At 45.7% G+C, this 23,475-nt stretch overlaps 1 protein-coding gene across 3 annotated transcripts in view; it reads right to left on the bottom strand.

The window, feature by feature from the left end:
* GLI2 (GLI family zinc finger 2) overlaps positions 1–23,475 on the bottom strand; it is a 187,729-nt gene that overhangs the window by 65,076 nt on the left and 99,178 nt on the right. For all 3 annotated transcript variants that reach the window (XM_074548768.1, XM_074548767.1, XM_074548769.1), the window contains exon 3: positions 768–873. In XM_074548768.1, coding sequence (XP_074404869.1) covers positions 768–873 — 106 coding nt within the window. The remainder of the gene's footprint in view (positions 1–767; positions 874–23,475) is intronic.

Raw genomic sequence — 23,475 nt, 5'->3', positions numbered from 1 at the left:
GATCAAAATTCACAGGAGGTGAAAACAGATCTCTCTGTAAACATCTCCTTCAAGACATCAAGAACTATTGAGCTGTAATGTCCCTGGATGAAGAGATTAACCATGAATTCCCCTCTCAGGGTGTAGCCCCTGACCAGTCTCTGTGCTCACTGCCCATCAGCTGCCTCAGCAAGAGGAGGATTTCATGAGAAGGTCACTACCAAAACTCAGAGTCCTACCCCTCCAGGGTGGACATGGACACCCCCATGAGAACTTGACTTATTACTGCTTTTAGAAAATGCTACCAGCCCAGTCAGGCTGTTGTCCAGTGAAATCAAAATGAATTATGGCATTCCCAGCAGCTCTTTGCCACCATCCCCACAATTGGCAGGCAGGGAGGAATGGTACACAAGGTCTCCAGAGAGAGGGAGTAGCGCTGGGTCTTTGCCAAGATGGTGACAGAAATGACCCAGGCAAGGCACTATGTGAGAAACACAGTGGGTGCAAAAACACAAGTCAAGCCTGTTCCTGTGAGCTGAGCTGGATAATGACAAAGGAGCCCTATACTCCCATCCTGCTGCTATAGGGCACTTCTGTCAGCTTAACAGAGCTGTAAAGCCCTCCTGCCAGGTAGGTCAGTATTATCATTGGATGGGGACAATGAGGTGGAGGGTGGCCAGTAGGGCCAGCCTGCCAGAAGGGCAGTGAGTCCCAGGGACTTTAGCAGTGGGATTCGGAACACTGCAGGAGGCTGACATTTAGCACAGGAGTGGAGGTGTAAGACTTACCCGTGGATAGCGTGGATGGAGTGAGGTTCGTAATGGTATCGTCCTTCCTGGTGGCGCATGTCAATTGGCAAAGGAGCGTGGAAGGCCGGAAAAATGTGCTGCGGCACTGTTATGGGGAATAGAAGAAAAAAAAAGGGACTTCAAAAACTTTTCCTTCCCTTTTAAAACAATTTCAAAGGCACTAAATCTCCATGAATTTCAGAGCAAGAGCAGTGCAAGACAAGGGGTCTTCATGATATCAGCGCTATCATACACCAGAGAAGTGGAATGAATAAATAATCAAAGTCATGCGGAAAAATCCTACATCTTCGACATAAAAGATCTCCAACAGGGTTTTTGACAAAGACAAGCAGCTAAGCGCTCTTTGAACTTGAGGAGATTATAGCAAGCACCAAGGAAAACTAGACTTGCAACGCAAATCAGACTCAACAGAGCCTGGTGGGATCCAGACCTGCATCGTCCCTCCAGCCTGGAGTGGCAGCAAACACTGTTCCTGAAGGTCTGTACACACAAGCTGGAAATATTTACCTAAAAATATAACAGCAAGAGCAGCGCTAAAGCAGAATGTCTAGGCAGTCAGAAGAGGCTCAGAAGTGCCTACTGCCAGGTTCTGAGAGAGGAGCTCAAATTGCTCTCACTTGTAATCACTTGAGGCCCTATTTTTTATTCATTTGAGAGGCTTGTTTCATCTTTGATGGAAAGATAAAGTGGTCTCAAAAGGCAGCGAACACCTACATTGACTTATTAAATCTACAGGTTTTAATATTTATTATTGACCCCAAAAGTTAACGGCGAGAATATTTGAGTGAGTTGAGCTGATGGAAAATTCATCAGGTTATTTCTCCTCACCACCCCCAACAATACTGCCTGGCCGCCTGGGCCTTTCCTGCTAAAATTACAGAAGCTAGAGAAAGAAATAGAATTAGCAGAGCCTCGACAGTGATACCGCACAACCGCAATAGCGATCCCGTACAATCGCCCTCTGACGGGGCTCCACGCGTCTCTAAAGATGCCCCTTTCTACATTTGTGGCAGCGACCAGCTTAAAGGTAAAAGGCTGGTCTTGCTCTGCCTTTACAAACAGTCAGAAGTTCTTCATTAAAGATTACTTAATATTGTTGCAGGTTTTACCATTCTTTCTCTGGCTTCTTGGCCTTTCCGTCTAGCTGAAGACCAAAAATAAAACAAACCCAACCTCCTAAGTGAGCAATTCAAAACCCAGCCTGTGCTCAGTATTTCACTGTAACTTGCCTCCGTGACAGGTACCATCTCTCTGGAGACTGGGGAAGCACCATCCAAAACCAAAGTGTCAAGGCTTGGGCCAAGTCTCTCGCTGTCGCTCAGCAAACTTCAGAAATGCCAAACACTTTTTCTACAAAAGACCTTAAAATTCAGCCTTTTGCATCTGTGACTCCAGCTGCACCAGAGCTACGCCGATGGTGTCCGGCGGGGCTGCACTCCGCGTGGGTCCGTCGCGCAAAGCCTGCCTGTAATCCTCATATACGTCCTTCCCGGCATATCAGCGAGAGGATCTGCGGCTCCTACTCCCATTGCAACGCTCAATCCCTGAGCACAGCGCGGCACAGGCGCGTCAGCCAGGCTGCTGGGAGAGGTGAGAGACTACACAAAAACAACCCTCCTGCCAACTCTGCTGAAAGGCGTTAAGCTAAGGTAGTCGGGGTGGAAAGTATTTAAGGCTCTGCAGCAGACTTGCTCTCCGTGCTCCAGCAAAGGGCTGGCACCTCACACTACCTGATACACTGGGAGCATTTTTGCAGCTCGCCTAATGTCAGGACACAGTAGAGTAACTGTTAACCACCTCCCCCGCTTCTGCCCCCCTCCCCTCCTCTCCCAAAAGCAGCTCAGGGAGAGAATGAACTTGGATCCTTCAGGATTTGCTTTTGCAGGAGGAAGATTCACCCTTTAACTGTCCTGAGTAGGGATGATCTGTTACATAAGGGCACATGTAGGGCTACTTCATTTTAAGAGGCAAACCGTGTTTTTCCAGATCAAAAATACACCGGAGTTTAGCTGTCACACCCTATCCCCTGCTCATACAGCACGGTAAAGCCTCTGGTCTCCATAAACCATGCTCAGCTCAAACTCCAACCCAGGCTGGCAGACACCTACAGCTGCTGTCCTCCTCCCTGGGGACACTGCTGTTCCCTGCCACAACCTACGGCTGCTGTGGGGACCGGAAGGAGTTGAGCTTTTACATCATCACATACTAAGCATGGTCACAAAATCAACTGTCCCTGCACAGACATCCAGTGGCAAACAACACAAACATCTCTTCCAGCCTGAGACCCTAGGCTGTGCTTCCTGCAGTGCCCACCCCATATTTATGCTGTACAAATAAACCAAAAAGAGCAAGAAAACTTCTGTGGTCCTGGGATCAACCCAAAGTGCTGCTAGTAGCATCCCTATAGGTGAAGATTAGCAACCTTCCGAAGCAGATTGGTCACTCTGCCTGTAATGGACAGGTCTGGGGCTGTGTTAATCCCCAGAGTGCAGGAAAGTGAGAGCTGACCTGGGCTGAAACTGTATTGGACATTGCAGCTGAGTTTTAATGATGTGGAGAGTCACCCTAATCCTTTGGCCTGTCCCCTAGGGCAATTTAATTTATTAATAATGATAAAACTACTAAAAACAGGTCAAACTGAATCTCTTAAAAGCCAGGCCAGCTATGTTTTATTTTGTACCTATGCATTTTTTCATGATTGATTGCTGAGATAATACTGGAAATTTCTGTGCTAAAAGAGTCTCTCCTTGTCACTCAGGAGAGCTGGGAAATAGAAAACACGGGCTGTTTGCTGCCTGGCCTCCTTTCCTAGCTATCTGTTGGTATAAAACTGACATCTGAAGAGAATTTCTCCCTCCTCACACCTCTGATTATTAATGGGAGAAAAATTTCCATGAACTTCCTCCTTTCTACTGCACTCTTGGTTTGTTTTTAGCATTTCAATCTATTTTGCCCATGGGAAGATCAGCAAAGCCTCTGCCTTGGGTATCTGCTTCACGCTCCCAATTGTAACCTCACCATGTGCCCTGTGCTTCGCTGCCACCAAGGGCAAGGGAAAGGGTTGGTTTTTAGGACATCCCTTTGCAACATTCCCCTTCATGACTTCCCCTCTGCTTCCCTGCCTGGGAGCACCAGCCAAGCCTACCGGCCCCAGTGGCTGGTGCTGTTCATTTTTATTCTCTTCCAGGTGCTTGGTCAGAAATAATGAATGGTTTTATAGGCAATCAACTACCAATTCATAAACGTCAGCCTGGCTCTGCTTCTTGTTCCCACCCCTCCAGAAGAGGACTGTGAGCTGGCAGCAGGACAGCAACACACGCTGTTAACAAAGATGGATGTTTTACACATACGAGTTAAAAAGACAATTATATTCAATTACTTCAAGTAAGTTACGGTGATGTATTCCTGAATAGCCACGGGAAGGGCAATATGATGATTAGGGCAATGAATTTGCCAACTTTAATCTAATCAAGGCAATCTTTTGTTTAGCATTATCTGCTTTGCAGTGGCAGAGGATTTACCAAACCCAAGCAATCTTTGTAGATTTAACCCCAAAGCTGCCCAATTAGAACTAATGATGATTGCTTTACACAAGAGGGAGGGAGATTTTAGTAGGAGGCCCAGGGAAAGCTTTTCCCCAGGAAAAGGTTGGGCCATACCAAGCCATGCAATACAATACTCTGAGGTGCAAAGGCATGACATGGCACCTCCAAAAGTCCCCAAGCACTGCAACCACAGATAAACATTTTCTCTGGTTTCTGCTGGAAGAAGAGAAAGCCAAAGAACACATCAAAAGCAGCACGCAAGGGGCAGGGACAATGAGAGAACAGCGTGTTTTGCACAGAAACAACACAGTTCTACACCAAGCTGGTGAAGCAGAGCACAAGGCACGCTCAGGAGGCCCCACCTTCCACCCCACCGGGCTCCGGCAGGAATGTGTCTGCTCCGCCGCGCCATTTGATAAGGGGGAAGATGCTACTACCTGTCCCCACTTGTCGGAGTCGATTTTCTGGCCAAGGTTTATGAGCAAGACACGGACCTCCCACTGCTGTGTTCTCATCCCTGTCTATTCAAAGGCCAGCCAACCCTCTGGCTTCAAAGAGAAAAGATAGGAGGCAGAAATGCAGGTTTAAAGGGGATGTCCGTTTGCTGAAAATCCCAGGAATCAGGGAGGGAGGCATCAGAAACAGCTCTTACTTGAGGATGATGCAGGCTTTTGATTATCTCTACAGATAAGTCTGTGCTTCAAGAGAAACAAGACTGCCTGTATGGGTTTGCATAGCGAGCAAAGGAGCTGTTTTGACATCACTCATAGCAGCACCTTTCTTGAGCTCAAAAGTGAGAATTAGGAAGGGTCCAGCAAGCTTTTTCTATTCCAAATACTTCAGCTTACACACGTCAGCTGAAAAGAAGAAAAAAAAAAGGAGAAAAGAAATCAGACCCCACGGCACTGAAGTGGGTTTCACTTGCAGTTTGCTTTGACAAAAATAATTCAGAATGCCCTTGGGAAAGGACTTAAAGAAGCTGCCACTTGCAACTGTGGTAATGCAGCCAAAACTGGCTGGAAGAGACCCTGAAAAGCCCCACATACCCCCTTGGTACCACACAGAAAGCACTGGGCTCCCCCTGCTTTAACTGAAGCACATGTGAGTTTTGCAGGCCTCCATTTGGGCAAAAAAATATACAGATTTCCTATGGGTGTCCAACAGTCTCCTGGGGGAACAAGCAGTCCAGCCTGTAAGTAGGCTTCTTTGCCATCAGAAATAGCGCACAATTATTTTGCAATCAACAGTGAAAGTCATTTGTTGAGGAAAATATAAAATATAATTGGATAATTCAGTACCTGTTGGGCTTTTCTCAACAAATTTGCAAAAAAGACCCCATAAAAACTGGTATCTTATAAAAGAGGGAACACAAATTCTGATTTCTTGACATGCCTTTTGGTTTGATTTCCTATGGAGTCAGTGATGCATGGGACACAGCTTTCATAAAGGGATCACAAGATCCTTTGCAAAGAGTAACAAAGCTTCCCCTCTCTTTAGGAAGGGAAGAAAACATGCATTTGAAAAACCATGCCGTTTTTTAACTCGAGAGGGACTGAAGCAGGCTAATGCAATATAACTTGCACAAGTGTACACAGTCAAACAAGAGCAGGATACCAATGAACCTCAATCACAGCAGGCAGAAACTGCAACTTTATCAAGTTTATCTCTAAAAAGCTTCAGAGCCCTGGGGTACTGGATTGATTTGTGTCAGCGGGCAAAAAACTCTTCCAGACACCAGCTCACACTCTCCTGTCACTGCAGTGTCATTAGCAGCTGTGCACAAATAAGCAACAGAAAAAATGGGAAAGGGATTTCCCAGAGGATGCTCGTGAGCTTTCACCAGTACTTCCACAGGTGAACTGAGCTGTGCTGTCAGAGGCCAAATCCGTCTAACTGGGGAAGGTGGGATGGCACCTGGTGTGGCACAGCAGCTTACAACAACTTTTACTTCTTTTTTTTCTCCCAGGTTCAGCTTCTTTGAAAAAAATAATAGTAAAACAATGGATACCTGCAGAGACCCATCTTGCTGCCCACATATTCTCCCAGATGTCCAAATCTCAATCTCTTTCTCCAGAACAAGGTTAAGGTACAACAAACATCAAGTGATCTTCACTCAGTAATCTCCCAGGGAAGCCCAAAGCATCAAGTGAGAAAGAAATCTTAGGCAGCATTAGTTTTTCATGTTACACGTTTTAGTGTCCCAATTTTACTCATCCGCAGTATATATTTAAAGAGATGTATCTTGGCATCCAACAAGCACAGTGGCTGTGAAACAGCAAAGACAGGCCAGTGCTTTGTTCCTCAGCTTTCCTGCAGTGATTTTCCTCACATCAGAGCTCTCCTAGAGCTGGTGAGTTCTGAGCATCCCTGGACAGTCTCAGTGTGTGAGCAGGGGAGGCAAACCCGGCCTCGAGCACTGAGTCTGTGTGTGGCTACTTGACTCCCTTTGATAGTCCCTCCTGGGCGTTTCACTGTTGTGTTTGGATGGCCGCCCCTCTGGCAAAGCGCTGCAGGACTGTAGGTGTCGGCAAGGGAGATGTTTTTGTGTTTGTGTGACGTCCCCAGAATAATGATCTAGCTGTTTAAGTGAGCTGAGCGAATGAATGAGCACAAGAAAAACATCTTCACTGAAAGCGCAGCCAAAGTTAATGCACCATTAATAATGGTCTGGGTGAATTATTGGAAGGGATAATAGGCCTGGGGTCAGGGAAGGTCTGACACAAAGAACAGGGAAAATTGGGTCACAGAAACATGACAGAGCAGATCACGCTGATGCGTCCGTGGGATTCTCCTCAGATGAAGTCATATACCACCATGCAGAATGCTCAGGGCTTTGCAGGGACAGCCATTCCCAGAACCACCACTCAGATCAATATGGGAAAGAGCAGGAACAGACACACAAGGCTGCAGTGACTGCCTCTTAGTGCCCCTTTGAGAGATTGACTTTAATGTTGTTTAGCTACTTTGCAAAATACACCATATGCCTCCTTCAAAAAGGGATACTTATGCAATGGCCAATTACACCAATCTGAGAATTTTCTAAGCATAGAGAGGTGTCTGGGTAAGTGTGCCCCTTCTCTGAATAGCAGCACTATGCATTTCACAAAAAACAGGTGCTTCAGCAGCTCTGTTTTTCTGTCTCCAAAATTGTGGAAGGAGCTGCAACCCCTACTCCTGCCCCATCAGCTGCCTGTCTTCACAACACTAAATTACTGACTAACCTCGCTTTGTCAGAATTTCCCTTCTTTAAAATGAACATAATAATACCTCCCTACCTCAGAGGTTTGGTTAATGTTTATACAGCTCTTTAAAAATGATGTGGTAATTAAGTGCTCAGTATTATTATATCAACGTCTATAATGATTCCAGCAGACAGCCCTATAAACAGGGCTGCACCATGCCTACTTTCCTTTTGTTTGGCTTGTTAGCATTTAGTTTGGTTTTCATACAGCATACTTCAATTATCACTGGTTAATTATTCTGTTGTTTTATTACCTGCTCAATGGCTTTGACAAAAATAAAAGAGGAACTACACAACAAGAATAAAAGGAAATATTCATTTTGGCCCACTGGGAACATTACAGCAAGGAGAAGCAGGAGGCAGGCCCCCATCAGCTCACCTGGGGAGACCTCTTTCCTGCCCCAGGCACTACAGACCATTTTGAAATACATCCAGCCAGCTGTTGCCACCCAAAGGGATGCAAAACAAGTTTTTCCTTCTTATAATATAACTAATGGAGAAAGATGCTGGTAGCCTGATGTACAAAACTATGTTTTTCAGATAATGCATGTCAGGATGTTGGAAGACAACCTACTTAGTTTAACGGTGGGTTGGGTACAGCATCCCATCCAGATAAGAAATAAAGATCACACAACTAACTTCTGTTGGGCAAACAGCTCAAGTAATGGCAAATGCCCTGTAGGAGAGTTGGAAGGAGAAGGGGCCTTGCTGGGATGCAGATATGTGAATAGTAAACAGGAAATACTAAAACACACTGCCCTGTAGCTATAAAATCACAAAAATAATGCCTTGAAAAGCATTATTGTACTGACATCTCAAAGCACCTGCAGGACAGAGTCAGTGTGACTTCACACTCAAGAGAAGCTGGGCTGCAGTGAGAAGCAGAGGATAAAATCTGTCTCTCCACAGCAGTACTGCTGGAGCCCCTGCATGCACCTCACCACCACAGACAGACCCAGGGGCCACTGGGCTCCCTGCTCAGCTCCCTGCAGGGACACAGACTTTGCATGCACATGTGGACACTTACTTGACACAGAATAAAGCCCGATGCTGGGTTTACTTGCATAAAAAATGCCATTATAAAATCCATGAAAGATAGCAAACATCTCCCTCAGACACTGCAAATGGCAGGATACCCCTCTCCATCATCCCTATCACAACAACCATCCATCCTCTTGGGGATGGCCTAGAGGAGCTTATCCTCTCACAAAATTTATTCTACTGTTTCAGCTCAGGTGGAAGAGCAACAAAAAAAATTCACTTGAAGACGCTGAGGGATGCCCTTACCCAGGCCCTGCTGGCACACGGCAGGCACACTCAGGGCTCTGCTGGCCGTGCAGCAGAACCCGTTTCAGCCCGGCCCAGCTGCGGCAGCGCCGCGGGGCCGCGGGCTGTGTCCGCCAGCCGGGCAGGCAGGCAGGCAGGCAGGCGGCTGCCGAGCGAGCTGGCTCTTGCAGCTGGGATGGGGCGAGATTAGATCACAGAGCTCCCCCCGCAGCCCCGTGGCCGACTCGAGGCAACACTGAAGGAATTTGCCCATAAATTTCCTCCCCACCCCCAAGAAGAAGACAGCGCACTTAAATGAACTCAGGCCCTAATGGAAGTAGGATATTCTTGTTCAGCTTGATGTCTAACCCATCCTGAAGCTCCTGGCAGCTCCGCTCAGCTCTCTCCCATGCACTGCCTGACCTTTGTTAAGGGCATTAAAACTGTCCATCTTTTCCTGGGCAAAAGAGATGGAACAATTACAGTGAGGCTAAAAATGGCCTTTCCCTCTACTGGAAAATTTAGATTAAAAATTGAAGAGTTCATTGACATTTTCCATAAGAACACAGAACTGTCGTTAAAAAATCAAACCCTGAAATTCCTTCGTTGCTATCTACATCTCAGAAACTCATCATGAGGGGCTTTCGTGCCTCATCCACCAAAGGAGCAGGGACAGCTGCTGCTGGAAGGGACAGGAGGACCCCAGGAATCTCTTCAACATGCTGCCATGCAGCAGCTGGCTTTGCAGCACCATTCTTGTGTGACCAAAAAATGGGGCATTTCACTTCTTGGTGAGAAAATGAATTTTTTGAAGCCTGCTGACATGGGAAGTCCTGGATTTGGTTGTGCCAAACAGGCTGTACCCAAAATTTTCGAAAATTTCAAAATGGTGTGGGGGATGAAAATATTCAGGTCTAAAGAGGTATTTTCAAGCATTCAGATTAGCATTTGTCATGAAGGCAATGCATTAACTATTATTCTGCAAGAATTCCTGGGGTCTTCAGGTTACTGATAAGTGGCAGCCTTAGGGGGACTACCCATTATTTTTTTATACCTCTGGGAAGAGTAAATAAGATGAAAGCAGAGCTCTCCTGTGGCTGGGAGGAACCCCACAAGCACAAGGAAGTCCCGCAGTGGGGTGCCCAAACACCAAATCTCTGATGGCTTTTCGAAGAGCAGTAATTAGAAAAGTCCCTTGATCAGCCTTGCTGCCACCAGCCACCTTCTTCAATCCCAAATAGCTGGAGCTGGGAGAAGCTTTAGGGCAGAACACTTTTTCATCAGTTAATGTTTTACAGGTAGCTGCAGCCTCTGTAAGAAGCAGCACAGAAAAGATTAAGATGGTTTAAGATCTATTATATTTTAGACTGCAAGAATATGGAAGTTATGAAGTTGAAATGCCTTGACTTTATTTCAACAATATCTGCTGAAAAAGATTTGAAAGGGACTGCTGCGCATTTGTGCTTCCTGGAAAATTAAAAAGAAATCAAAATTGCTTTTCTCTGCTAAATAAGCACTGAATTCTTTGCAACACAATGAAATCTGAAACAGCAGCACTGCACATTTCCATTGCAAAGGAGCTCGCTCCACTCACACATTGCTGCTGGAGAAGCAGCAGGATGCCAATCCCACCTGGGATGTACCAGTCTACCCCACCATACCTGATCAGGAGTTCCTACATCCATGCTGAGCATTTCCAGAGTGAGACTTTCCCACTAGTGCTAGCTTTGTATTAGCTGGGTAAGGTGATATGATCACTGAATGGCAGAAAAGAAACCGAAAAGGAAAGGCCTAACGCAGCTTATTAATTCCACAGGTGAGCTGCAAATGCCGAGAGTCTTGAAAATCACTTAATTGCCAGGCTGTCAGGCCAAGATGTGTTTTGAGGATGCTGCCAATCTGACAGTTATTAACAAACAAAGAGGCCACAAGCCCTGACTGCACCAAGATCCTTGTTATTTCTACTCATGTGCCACCTCCCAACAGGAAGTACTTAATAAGAATAATAATATCCCGAAAGGCCAACCTACGGCAGTGCAATTAAAAAGCTTTTCTGTCTCACTTTGAGGAGAGAAAAAAAAAAAAAAAAGAGGGGGAAATTAAAATCAGACAGGAAATTCCACTAGAACAAGCTAGCTTATGTCCTAATAACACAGGGCTGTGCCAACTCTTCCAGAAAGTAGAGGAGGGAAAGAAAATAAAAGGGGGAAAAAAAGAAAGAACAGAAACAGAGAAAGAGAAAAGCAGCCCTCTAGACTGACTCAGATCTGAGGCTACATTGTGGTTCGGCTGTGGCTGCAATTCTAAAGGGAGAAAGGCAGCACAAGCAAATAAAAGGCAGTTTGCTTTTCAGGCAAGTTGCTGTTATATGATGTAACTCTTGTATAAAAGCACGGCCACTGCTGCTTTGTTGGGAAAAGACACAGCCTGATAAGCTCGAAGGACCAGATGGATCTTGGGGCTTGTTCTCCCAACAGCTGCTGCTGGAGAATGGAAAGAAGAAAAAGAAAAAGAAAAAAAAAGAAGAAAAATCCCAAGCAGGAAGGAAGAAATCCCGGCATGTGAGGGGCGGGCAGGGAGGTGGGGCAGACCAGATGGTGGTTCAGCTTGTGCCTGCCTGGACAGGCAGGAAGAGAAAAATCAATTTGTCAAAAACTTCTATGAAAACTGGTAAGGAGAGACATTTTCCACAAGTTGTTATCATCCTGCTCCCTGGGGAGCCACTTGGATTCAGCAACTGCCTGAGCCTCCAGCTGATGTAGCAACTTTGAAAATAAGTAGGCAAAGAGATTTTCTCCTAACTTCTCTGGGACCAGGCCAATGGATGACAAACCTTGCCTGTTTCATAGTAAAGCTCATTTCACCATGGAACCCACCTCACTTCAAGCCAGCTGGTGTAATGGGAGTGGGTGAACCTCAGCTGACCGCCCAGAGTATTCCCCAATACCCCCTGCCTTTCTCTCACGGTCCCCAACACTGGCTGTGAGAGTCCCCAAAGTGCTCAACAGGTTTCTTTTTCTGGGTATCCAGAGGAGAGAGGAATGCATTTGATGCCTGTGCAAACATGGCCCTGACAGCAGTCCTGCCTCCTGCAGTAGTGACTCTGGGGAGCAGAGAACCAAAGCCTGAGTCCATAGTTACCTGAGCATGTAGCTCAGTATTGCTCAGGTGTTCCTGGAGCTTGAGTTTACATCTGAGCAGTTTTCCTTCCAAACTTCCAAAGGAGTTTTCCTTGGCTCCCTGAAGTGCAAATGCTTCAGGTCACCTATAATACAAGGCTAAATTGTATACTGCCATTAGATCGAGGCATTAAGGGAGAAAGCACTAACTGGCATTTATGACCAGGAGGCAGCAGGAGCACCAGACAACACTGCTGCTCTCAGCTGTATCTGACCTGACCAAGCCCAGGATTTCTGCTGGTGAGATGTCATGGACAGGGAAGTTGAGCAACTTCAGACTGGAAACCACAAGACTGGTGGAGTACCAAAGGGTAAGGCAGTAAATGAAGATGGAGGGAGAGCACATCAGCTGTCACCCAGCACCTTCTGGACAACACTCATCTGAGCAGCAAATCTAGCAGAATTCTGACCATGCATCTTCCACTCATGCAAATAAAACCTTATTGAGGAGTTTCATCCCAAGGCACATTTCTAGGAGCAGATCTACAGATGGAGATGTCTTTTAGCTTTCACGCCCCCTTTCATGCATTCACACCCCTCCCCTGAGGTGCCACTGGCACTCACTCAATCGCACACTGAGCCAGCTCAGGGAGTTCATCCAGTTGAAAACTAATCACCTAAAATTTTATTGCACGGGTTTTGGCTGGATCAGCTCCCTGAACCAGTTTTCCATGAGATCAATGGTGAAGAAAAAGCAAAAACCCTTAGGCTGCTGTTCAGCAGCCACTTCCAGCCGAGGCTGCCACTGAAAGCATTAGCCCTGACCTCCCTGGGCCACTTGTCCCCACAACACAGGACACCCTATCATAGTGGCCAGGATGTTTTCTGTGACTGCAGGGCTGACTGGACTGAGGAGCACATCTCAATGAAAGATAACATACCCCTCCTCAGCAGCTGATGCTCACAGCCCAGCTGGCAGGTCCTGCTAGGCACAGCTGCTTCAACATGTATGGAGCAGTGGGGCTGACTGGCCATTGCTAACTAAATACACTTCCCCCAATCCATCAGGTAGCACACTACGAGCTGTCTGCTCAACCAGCCAACGCAACTTGCAGGAGCTGGAAAGCTGTCTCGCAGAAGAGAAACTCCCAAGCAGATGCCTAAATCCTGTGAAAGCTCAGGTGCCAATGCCAACAAGAAAGGGCATGCCAGCCCGCCCTGAGCACAGACCTACCTGAACGGTCTCTGCCACTGCAGGGCTGCCTGCTGCCCTGGTGGGGACACCTGTACTGCTGCCTCATGCCACAAAGACTTGCTCAATCTTTCAGGACAAGGCTGTGCTTCAAATTCAGCACTGGCATTTCGAGCCTCTCTAATCCAAACCACAGGAGTCAGTTTGCTTTCTTTATGCATATGCTCCTCCAGGCATTAAAACAAACTGAAATCAAACTGTTCCTATAGGCAATGGCTTGAAAAATTTCCCCTTCGTATGAAAGGTCTGTTTATGTAATTTGTAAAATTGAACAGATTGAGCCTGAAAAAAGCCCTTGCAGTGTCTGCTGTGCATTTTGACCAAACTTCTTGCTAGAAATGGAAGAAAAGATGTCTGCTCTCTACTAGCTGTGATAAAATTGCAGGGCTGGGTATTTTTCTTTCTTGCACTTATACCCGGGTGATAAACATCTAGGCAGCCTTCAAAGAAGAGTTTTGGGAGCTTTCATGCTTCAGGACACCAGTCCCCAAAGCAGTCCTAGCTGATAAAGACTGAGAGGATACTGCATGAGATGGCTTTTAACCAGGCATAAGGCAGCCTGCTGCTCTTAACTAAGCAGAAGGTCTGATGAGGAGAGGGGTGAGGAAGTTATCTGTTTTACCCAGCTGTGGTTTTGGTGCAGGCTAATAACTCCCATGTATCATCCTGCCTTCGTATGAAAATTTTCTGACTGGTATTAAAAATGGTCCCAGTGCAGTTTGCAGCAGATTCTCCGGGCAGCTCATGCAAAGTGCTGGTTGTTAGCATGCTGCTTGTGTAATGAGGGTGCTTAAGACTGTAAGGGGTCTCTGGAAGGTCCTTAAGAGTGATTGCAGTTCAGGAGACTCACCCACCTGGCAACACGCTGATTTATAGCCTGCTCAGTTAATAGCCCTGCTTAACACAGGAGTTTGTCGAGATTAAGTAATTGCCTGAAACAAAAAGTTTATTATCTTTAAGTCTCTGCTGATGAATGACTGGGTGTTGGAAGAATCATGTGAAAGATCATCTGTGATTCCCTCCCACTTTAGGAGAGGGAAAAAAAAAGAAAATATAATAAGATTTTAAAAGACAAGCTATTCCAAAAGCGTTTTGAAAGCTCACAATGTACTCTCAAACCTGGTCGTGGTTACGAGGAGAGGTTTTCACACCTAGGGTGCCATCTAATAAATAGCTCAAGTAAAAACACAGTTCTGTGATGCGTTTTCCCCCAAGTACTGCAAGTGTTTTGTAAACATTAATTAATACCACCCCTTGAGAGATAACTGATCCTGTCACACAGTAATAAGATCGGGAATAAATCAAGATGCAAAGCCTGTTTAGTTTCCATACATAGTGGCCTTTCCCATCCTACAAAAATCTGCAAATTTTCCCGTCCAGAAAAGACTGCAGATAACTGCAAAGTTAAAAGATGCTGCATGCTACATTCTACTACAGTTATTTCTCGTCTCCATTTTCAGATGCTTCAGCAAGGTTAATCAGCTTGATTAAGGTCACACACACTTACACTGCCTCACAAAACTGAGATCCAGAGTGCCCCAGAGCACAGGGCTTTGGGAGCTGCCCTGTTCCACCCCCAGCCCGAGATGAGCTGCCTGCCTGCAGTGGGACTCGTGCTGGGAGATCACACGATCCAAACCTCTCCTCCTTCGTCCCCCGTTTCCTTTCCACCCACGAATGTTCTCAGCTGGCACACAAGCATGGAGTTTGGACACAAGGGAAACAGGACTGACAAGGAACCCCCATGTCCACTGCAGACGCTCAGCAACGTTCCCACAGCCCCAGATGTCAGACACACTGTCCCTCCTCACATCATTTCAAGGCCTTCCTGCAATAAAATGGGAATTGGCTCCAGCTTTTCTTAGCACTTCTCATATTACCTTTTAATCCAAATACATATGGTTCAAGGAACACTGAGAGACTTGCATGAAAGGATGTACACCAAGAGAATGCAAACCCTGGAAAAAAAAGGATTAGATCTGCAAGACTCCCTTGGCCCCAAACGTGTGCCCCCCAATTCCCCAGCATATTAATCAAGAGTCTGATGAGATTCCTTTTGAAATCCCCCAAAAGATTTCTGTAGACTTCAGTGGCTTTTGGATCAGGCTACAAACTCAGAATAAATCATAAACTGCCTACATCTGCCAAGTTTATTTCTTTCTTTTCCAGGTTTCAGAACAAATCCATTTTACTGCTGGGAAAAAGCAGAATGAAATAACTGACAAGAGTTCAAATATCCTGTATCACTCCTCATATTAATTCAGCCAGTCAATCTATCCCATAACTTTGGGAAGTGAAGCGGATTACTTCGGCCAGATCAAACCACAAAACTGCGCTGCTTCATTTATGTGCAGTTTATTATTTAAGGCAACCTGTGCAAACCCCTTTCTCTTGGGTTAGGAGTGACAATGTGGGGGCCTAAAACAGTCTTAGGCTGAGCTACAGTTAATCAAAATACATTTCCATTGAAAAAACCTAATCATCACCACAACCATCTCAGCCCACAATCAATTTTGGAGAGTCTCTCTTATTAGTAAATATCAAATCTTAAAGGATACACAAAAAGCAAATACTTAAAAATGTGAGCCAGATCTCTGGAACCTCATATTTTACATAAATTTGGATGGGTTTAATAATTTATGGTTAACGTATTGCCCTTTTCTTCTTTTTTGTTTTTTTACTCTATTTATCACTGATAGCAAATTCCCCATGCATAAAAGACCTCATTACACTTCCAAGCTGGGTGATTCTGTAGCATGTCTCTCTATCAGTGAGCAGAAAACAGAGTTGTTTCCCCATTTTCAATTCAGAGCCTGGCTGATGTGTGCTGATAACTTCAAGATACCTGGAGAGATCTGCAAGATGGGGAACTTCCTATGGCAAACAGCTTCAGATATCATTTAGGGTTTAATTTATTCATTCATCATCTGCTGAAAGCAACAGTAGCACTGGCTTTGAGTTGAAAAGCCACTGCACAATGGCTATAGCATCATACTGAACTTTTCTCTCATTTTCAGTGCCTTCAGGAAAAACAGACAGACATCCTGACAGGAGAAGACTCTCAGATTTGCTTTGACCTGGAGCCCCTTAGGCCACTTCAGGATGGGATCTACACAACCACTTGTGAACTGGGCCCACAAACTGAGGTAACAGCAAAAATGGGTATATTAAGTTTTTCAGAAATGCAGTAGTGGCAGATCAAAACATCTGTGAACACTGTGTTTTACTGACAACGCACTTCTAACTTTGAAACAGGTTCTGCTATCAGGCTTTTAGTACAAGCACTTTACTTTGAAGTATGTACTGTAATTCTTGCAGTTTTACTCCCAGCTCTGGTATTCATTTGGCTCAGGTTACTTCTATAATTTATCTTCCCACTGGAAAAATTCAGTCTGTAATACACCCATCCAGAGTGATACGGGTATATGCACCCTCTTTCTGTGCCCCTCTTTTATCCTGCATGGTATTTTCAATAAGAAACTTTAAAGGGGAAAAAAAGAAGAAGAAGATGTTTTCAATCCCAGTGATGCTAGCTCTCAGTTTTTCCCATGAGAAAATCACTTAGCACTTCTCTGACTTGAGGTGACTCATTGCTGTTCCCCTGCTGAGGCTCCGTGCTCCCCTCGTGGTGTTTAACCCAGGCACGTAACCCGCCCGGTGCGGTGGGTGTGTTGGCATTTGCTAATAGGCTTCCTGGGCTGTCACCTGCATGTGATGGCTGAGACAAAAGCTTACGTGATGATTTCTGTTTACAGAGCAGTTATGATAAGCTGACATTTGCCTCTAGCTGTTGGGTTTGATAACTCAAACATGGCCTACATGAGCGCTCCTGTGAGCTGGCGACACTCTTGTTGAGAGCTGTTTCAGAGGAACTTTTCCACTTATCCTCTTGAAAATTATAAGTGAATTTCTAATGCATGTGAATGAGGCTGCACTGACAGCTGAGGAAGCTGTAGTGCCTTAATCTCTGCACTCATGTCTTCACGTGTCATGTCACCCATGCGACCTTGCTGGCAGTGGCCAGTGCTCTCGCAGCGCTCAGTTTCCCAGCTCCCAATCTGAGGAATATTTCCTTCAGCCCCACAAATACGGTATCAGTATGAATACATCCCTCACACAGGGTACCTGCTGCTTGGGAGCATCTTGAGCAGCAAAGCTGCAGCAGCAGATGCCTTTGAACAGCTAAATGAGCATTTTCCCAGCACCAACCCTGATTTCACAACTCTTCACTTGCAAACAAACAGCCTGTGTGTGCTCAAAAGGAAAAGGGATCTGGGTCAGGGACTGTGGAGCCAAAGAAACCACACTGCAAGAAGAGTGCTTTTGTTCCTCAGGGAACAACAGTGCCAGGTACGCACCAGCACCTTGAAACATCGCTGGGGCTGCTGAGGAGGAGGAAGGAAAGAAGGCACCAAATAAACTCGTGTTGGCATCACTCGAGTTGTCATAGCCACAACTGGTGGAGGTCATGGCAGACCTAACCACACTGGTGAGTTCACAGAGCCCTATTCCATTTATCCAGGAATCAGGTGGTACTTATCCTGAAACATTCACTTAGTGAAGAAAAAGAAGAGGTGTAAGAAATAGAGCAAGGGAAGCTGTGATGTGAAGGAAAGGGATGACAGGCTATTGCAGCCATCTTTCTAAACTGCTAATTGAACACCAATGGCCACAAATCACTATGGCTATGTTTAATTATTCACACTCACCCCTATGAGATTTTCAGTTACTTGGCTGGCCAGCAAGTGTGTTTGTGGGCGCAGCAATTTTCCAGATTGCTCGGTTTTCTCTATTTCTCAGAATCCATTTTTCTCTCATCTTCTCTTGACTTTATCTCATCTAGTATCAGGGCAAACCACATCCATAGCCCAAAAGAGTTGCCAAACACAGCTTTGATAGTACATACACGTGGTAATTAATATTATTAAGCTGTTGCAACCACAACTCCCAGCCAAGAAGGGACTTCTGGATAATAATCCAAATCCCAGGTACTCCTATCACCTCCCCTGGCAAATACTATGTGGTTGACATACAACTGGGAAATGGAGGCAAACCGGTTAATACATTTTCCTCTGATTCAAATGACTGTAATCACATCCAAAAAATCTGTTAGCAGCTGGGCAAATAAGGGAAATTAATTGTTGTTCACTTTCAGCTATTATATGGTTTTTTTGCTGTTTTTATCAGTGTCTGGTGCTAAGAAACCATTAATTTGTTATTTGTAAGTCAAGTGTTGCTACATTTGCTTATGTCCTGTAATACCATAGCCTGCAAACAGTTTCACTGACTTAAGGGAGCTCCAGCTGTGACTGGATGGCAGATTCAGACTTTGGAAAACAGCTCTCAATTCAGAAAAGTGATGGTGCATATCCTTATCTCCATCACAGCACAGCTATCCCTCTTTTCACAGCCTGAACTTTCAAGTGACACAACACACCCCAGTCATGCAGAGGTGGTGAGAGAGGCAGGGCCAGGTCTCCATCCACCCTTGTCAGGCACTCTCCTGTGCTCCAGCCTTCCACCCTGGGTCAAGAGGAAAAGACAATTCTGCTGCCCAAACTGCGACACTCTACATTAAACCATCACAGCTGGAAGCATATTTGAGCTGCCAAGGAGGCAGAAGAGCAGAGAGATGATCTGCCTTGAGAAACATCAGGACTGATCCCTCCCCATCCTGAGTAAACTTCTGTGACTCTGGCTCCCAGTGGAAACAAAATGACCATTTTTATCACCTCGCCTCATCCCGGGTCTACAGAGAAATGAAAGGCGAATGCAGTGACTGCTAATATCTTTAGCCACATTTACTGAAACCTTTTGACACCAAGGCTATTTTTATTACCTAAGTGCACTATGCCTGTATCAGAATGCAAGTTTTATTGCTTGCAGTTCAGCCTTGCAAAAAGCCTTTTCCAATAACTGTCTTTGGCAAAGATATGCCTTAATGACATAGGGAGAGGCTGCAGTACCTCCTAGCAGAGCCTGGCACTGAGAGCAGCGTTAGACATCCCACACACCTCTACCCTCCCACAGCCCTCACTCCCCTGCAGAGCTCTGTGCACCAGGGCTGCACCCAAGAACACCTGCCTTGGCCACGCAGCTGGACATGCCAAAGTGTAAGCACAAAACCGGAATGAAACACAGCTCTCTACAAGTTTTGTTTGGCTTTTCAAAACAGCACAATAAGCAGATTTTACTGCTTAGAAGTGGATGGTACCTTCAGCCTCCTCCTCCTCCTCCCAACCTCCTGACCAGAAGCTGCAATTCCCTGCAGTGCCCAAGGACCTCTAAGCAGCTCCAGCAGGTCAGACAATGCTCATGGTGTCCCTTCTCCAGCAGTAAGATGAGAGAGGGCCAGAAGATGCCTACCATCATGCTCTAGAGTCCTCCCCCCAGGCAATTTCCCATCTTGGGTCCTTAGCCAGAGATGTGACCTAGTATCTAATGACCTTTTAGAGGTTTCCCTTCTGAGCTCTGCCCAGCAGCAGAACAGGAGAAAAAAGACTGCCTTAGTTTTATAAGAATTCATAACAACAACCATTGCCTGCAAATGGCTTTAAAAAAGACTGGACAGAAATCTGTGCATATGTATGCAAACCCCTTAATTTTTAAATTTTCTTTCAATTACATGGCATTCACGTGTCTATTCTTTTTTCCTGGAACTGCTGACTCTTTCAAATAGTAAAATGTATCCCAAGCAAATAAAAGTAGTTCAGAGTGATACAATCTTGGTGTCTTACACCCTCAGAGCATCGCATGCAACGCCTATATTGAGAAACCAGGAACCTGAACAGATGCAGTCAGACTGCTCGCGGTGGGAGTTCAGAGACAAATAATTCAACCTTTCAACACTCTCTAATCCCAGGAATGATATCAAGGTTAAACTACTGAGAAAAATATAGCGAGTGTTAAGCAACATGGATCTCTCCCTCAAAAGGCATAATTAGTCAGGTAGCCATGGTCACCCAGCTCAGGAATTTGAACCTACAGTAATTTCTCTCTTCCCAAGATGCACAACCCAAGTAGGTGCATTCACTGTCTGCAGCCACAGCGTGGGTTTGGTGTCAGCCGCTCGCTCTGTAATTGGCTCTTTATTGTGAGTTATCACGAAAGGCTCCAGGCAGTCCCCACAGACCTTGCCCTTGATCTGGGTTAAGATACTTTGACCCATGATCCTTTATAATAAATGATATCCCCCTGCTGAAGAATGCTGCCTTCAACAATATAGGCCTGCCCTCAGGAAATGGGAAAGGAATTTTCCTATAAAGGCAGATTAACGAAATTCCACGCAAATTTCATGCGTTTTGAATAATCATCTGAACCGTGACGAACCAGCTTCCCCTTGCACGGATCCTGCTCCAAATCTTTGTAGTTTGAAGACAAATTTAGCTGTCTCTTTCTTGGCTGCAAAGTGTGTTGTTTTTCTTGGACTTGGCATGTCAGGCTGAGAGTGGTGCTCAGGGCAGCTTGTCCCCCAGGCTTGGCAGCCCAGCAGACAGAAACCACCACCCAGGTACATCTGTAGTTGTGTGCAAGAATGGCTGTAATTTGAAGTTTATACACAGCCCAATATTCCCTGTTGAGCTGGGATAAGCTCCAGCGCAGGGATCAAAGAGGATTTCTTCTTGGGCTGATACACCCTCCTCCTTGGCCCAGCTGGTAACAGAGGCAGTGAAACCTTCCCTCCTGGTACTTTCTTCCTCTGTTTTTGACAGCTCATGAAATTCTGGGTTTGGGACAGGGCTGTGCTCAGCAGGTGCACAACCTGCCCTGATGGCACCTGACTGGGATAAGTCACCCACTGGTTGTTCTCTCCCAGGCTTCTTCCTCTGGGGCAGCTCTGAATGTCCTTCTCTCAATATTTTGCTTAATTTACAGCCTCTCTAAACATGGCAACAATTAATGTCTCCCTAAACATGATAACAATAGGTGCCCCTATTGCCCCTTTTCCATCCCTGGGCACCTCTGCAGCTCCTTCCCCAGGGGTTTTCCCAGCTCTGAGGGTACCACCATCCATCAGGCTCCCCATCAAACCCCTTTTCTATCTCCTAGAGACATTGTCACTGCTTTAAGGCACATCTCCACCACCCTCAGGTACCCCAAAGCATTCTCCCTACCAGATGTGCACCATTCCTCCCAACACCTTCTCCATGATCGTCAAGGTTGTGTCTGCCTCAGCACTTTTGAGGCTCACTCCCTGCATTTTGATCCTTGAGCCAAAGTCCTCACTAAGGCACAGTATTCTCACATCCTCCTCACCAGGGTCACCAGGGTCAAACCAAGAAGCAGCAAAGGAACATCATCTACTTTTAAATTTTAGTTTCCTAAAGAAAATGGTTTATTTCAAGGGACATGATTGTGTTAGTCAGACACAAGCATTTTTTCCTAGAGTAGTGTGTAGTGATAGAATCCCACAGGACAATAAGAATTTTAAAGCATTAAATTTTTTAAAAGATGCAATACAAATTATAACAACTTCCACTGTTCCTCAACCAGTTTATATCGAAATATTTTCCTGATACTCATGAAAATATCAGATGAGAAAACCTTCAGTTTACAAAAAGAGTCTTAGGAGTCTTTCACACGCAGCAATGTTAATGAGACTGCAGCCACAAGGACTGAAAGCACAGGAGAACAGTGTTTGTAGTGTATATATCAGCCCTCATGTGTGCTTTCAGAGGAGGAAGCAAACAAAATGTTTTGCCAAGCTCCTGAAATGGTATGATGCTAGGATAAACTCCTGCACACCTTCACTTACTGGAACATAAAAAAATGCAAGTAACTATCAGTTGTCATTACTGCAGCTAAACTAGGTGATATTCAAAAACAATGCTATCTTCCTGGCAATCACCACCACAATAAAAGACAGAGGAACAGTTGCTCTGAAAAGGATGGCATTTCCTTGATTCAAATAAATAATGTAAAAAATTGAGATCTTTTAAATGAAAAAGTTTGGGAAAAGTGTATTGCAGTTAACAGCAAAGCCGACAACAGCACACTAACAGCCTGACATAAAGTCTATTGAAATCAATGGGAGTCTTTCCACCAACTTCATTGAGGTTTGGATCAAATCCTCCAGGAGAATGAGCTATTCTGCAATATCTATTATTACGCAGTGTTTTGTGCTGGTAATGAGATGGCGGCAGAGCGCAGTGCGATTGTTTAAGGCACTGATCACTCACCCATGGAGACCCGTGCTCAGAGCCTGGGTGGGTTGAACTCACAGGGGCTGCAGATTCCCACTGGCGCCTGTCTGCATTCCCAGCCCCACTGCTGCTCCCAGGTAGACAAGGCAGGAAAAGGCAAGAGAAAGAGAAGGTCAGGGCTGAGCTGGCAGAAATGTGGCGAGCCCCTGCCCAAAAATACCTGGTTCCTGCCCTTCCTCCAACTCCTCCACTTTCCCCATGCACCGTCACGCATGCATAATATTTTCAAAGAAGTGGACAGCCAGCAGGTCTCAGGTCTGCACAAAGCAGCTCTGTACAGCCCCAGGCATTTCTCAGAGTGCTCTGAGCGTCACCAGCATTACCGACTACGCAGGGAACATGACTCTGTGTTTGCATCTTGTTCCTAAGGTAAAACATACTGCTCCTTGGAGGATGGGTTTGAGGGAAGGACTGCATTTGGTTGCAAGTCCCCTGCAACCAAAATACAAACAGAAGGGGTAAATCATGCAGAAAGGACTCCCACCACGAAGCTGTACATTGGATCACTATGAATATAGGACTCCATCTCATTAGCAGCCAACAGAGAAGACAACACATCCTGGATTCTCAGAGGAGACCATTGCAAAGCTCTGCCTCTGCAATGAGGCTCAATGCAGAGAGTGAGCAAACCTGTGCTCATCAGTCAGAAAAAAACCCCTGGCAACTGAGGAAGTTCAGCAGGTTGTAGCTGGGATGAAGACAGCACTACAGGTTGCTAGTTCAGAGTCTCTTCCCATGGAAGACCTGCGAGCCACCAGGTAACACAGACAGGATGCAGGTGACAATGATCAAACACGTTCCCTTGCACAGTTCAAAGCCTGTCTGTGGCACTGCTTGCTGTAGGATGGTGCTCACACTAAAAGGATGTATCATTTCAGAAAATGACTACAAATTCATGGAAGAAAAATCCTGTGATGCCACCTGGAAATCAGCTGGTCCTTGAACTACAGCATTTGCAAGGCTGTGAGAACACCACCAAGAAGCTGCTTCCATACCTGCACTGCAACTGAGTGCTCCTGCCTCTCTGAAGCTGGAGTCAAGAGGGAGACAGACTTTGACCT

This window comes from Zonotrichia albicollis, chromosome 10 (assembly GCF_047830755.1).
Source record: "Zonotrichia albicollis isolate bZonAlb1 chromosome 10, bZonAlb1.hap1, whole genome shotgun sequence".
In the NCBI taxonomy this organism is placed as follows: Eukaryota; Metazoa; Chordata; class Aves; order Passeriformes; family Passerellidae; genus Zonotrichia; species Zonotrichia albicollis.
This window is presented reverse-complemented; position numbering and strand designations above follow the sequence as displayed.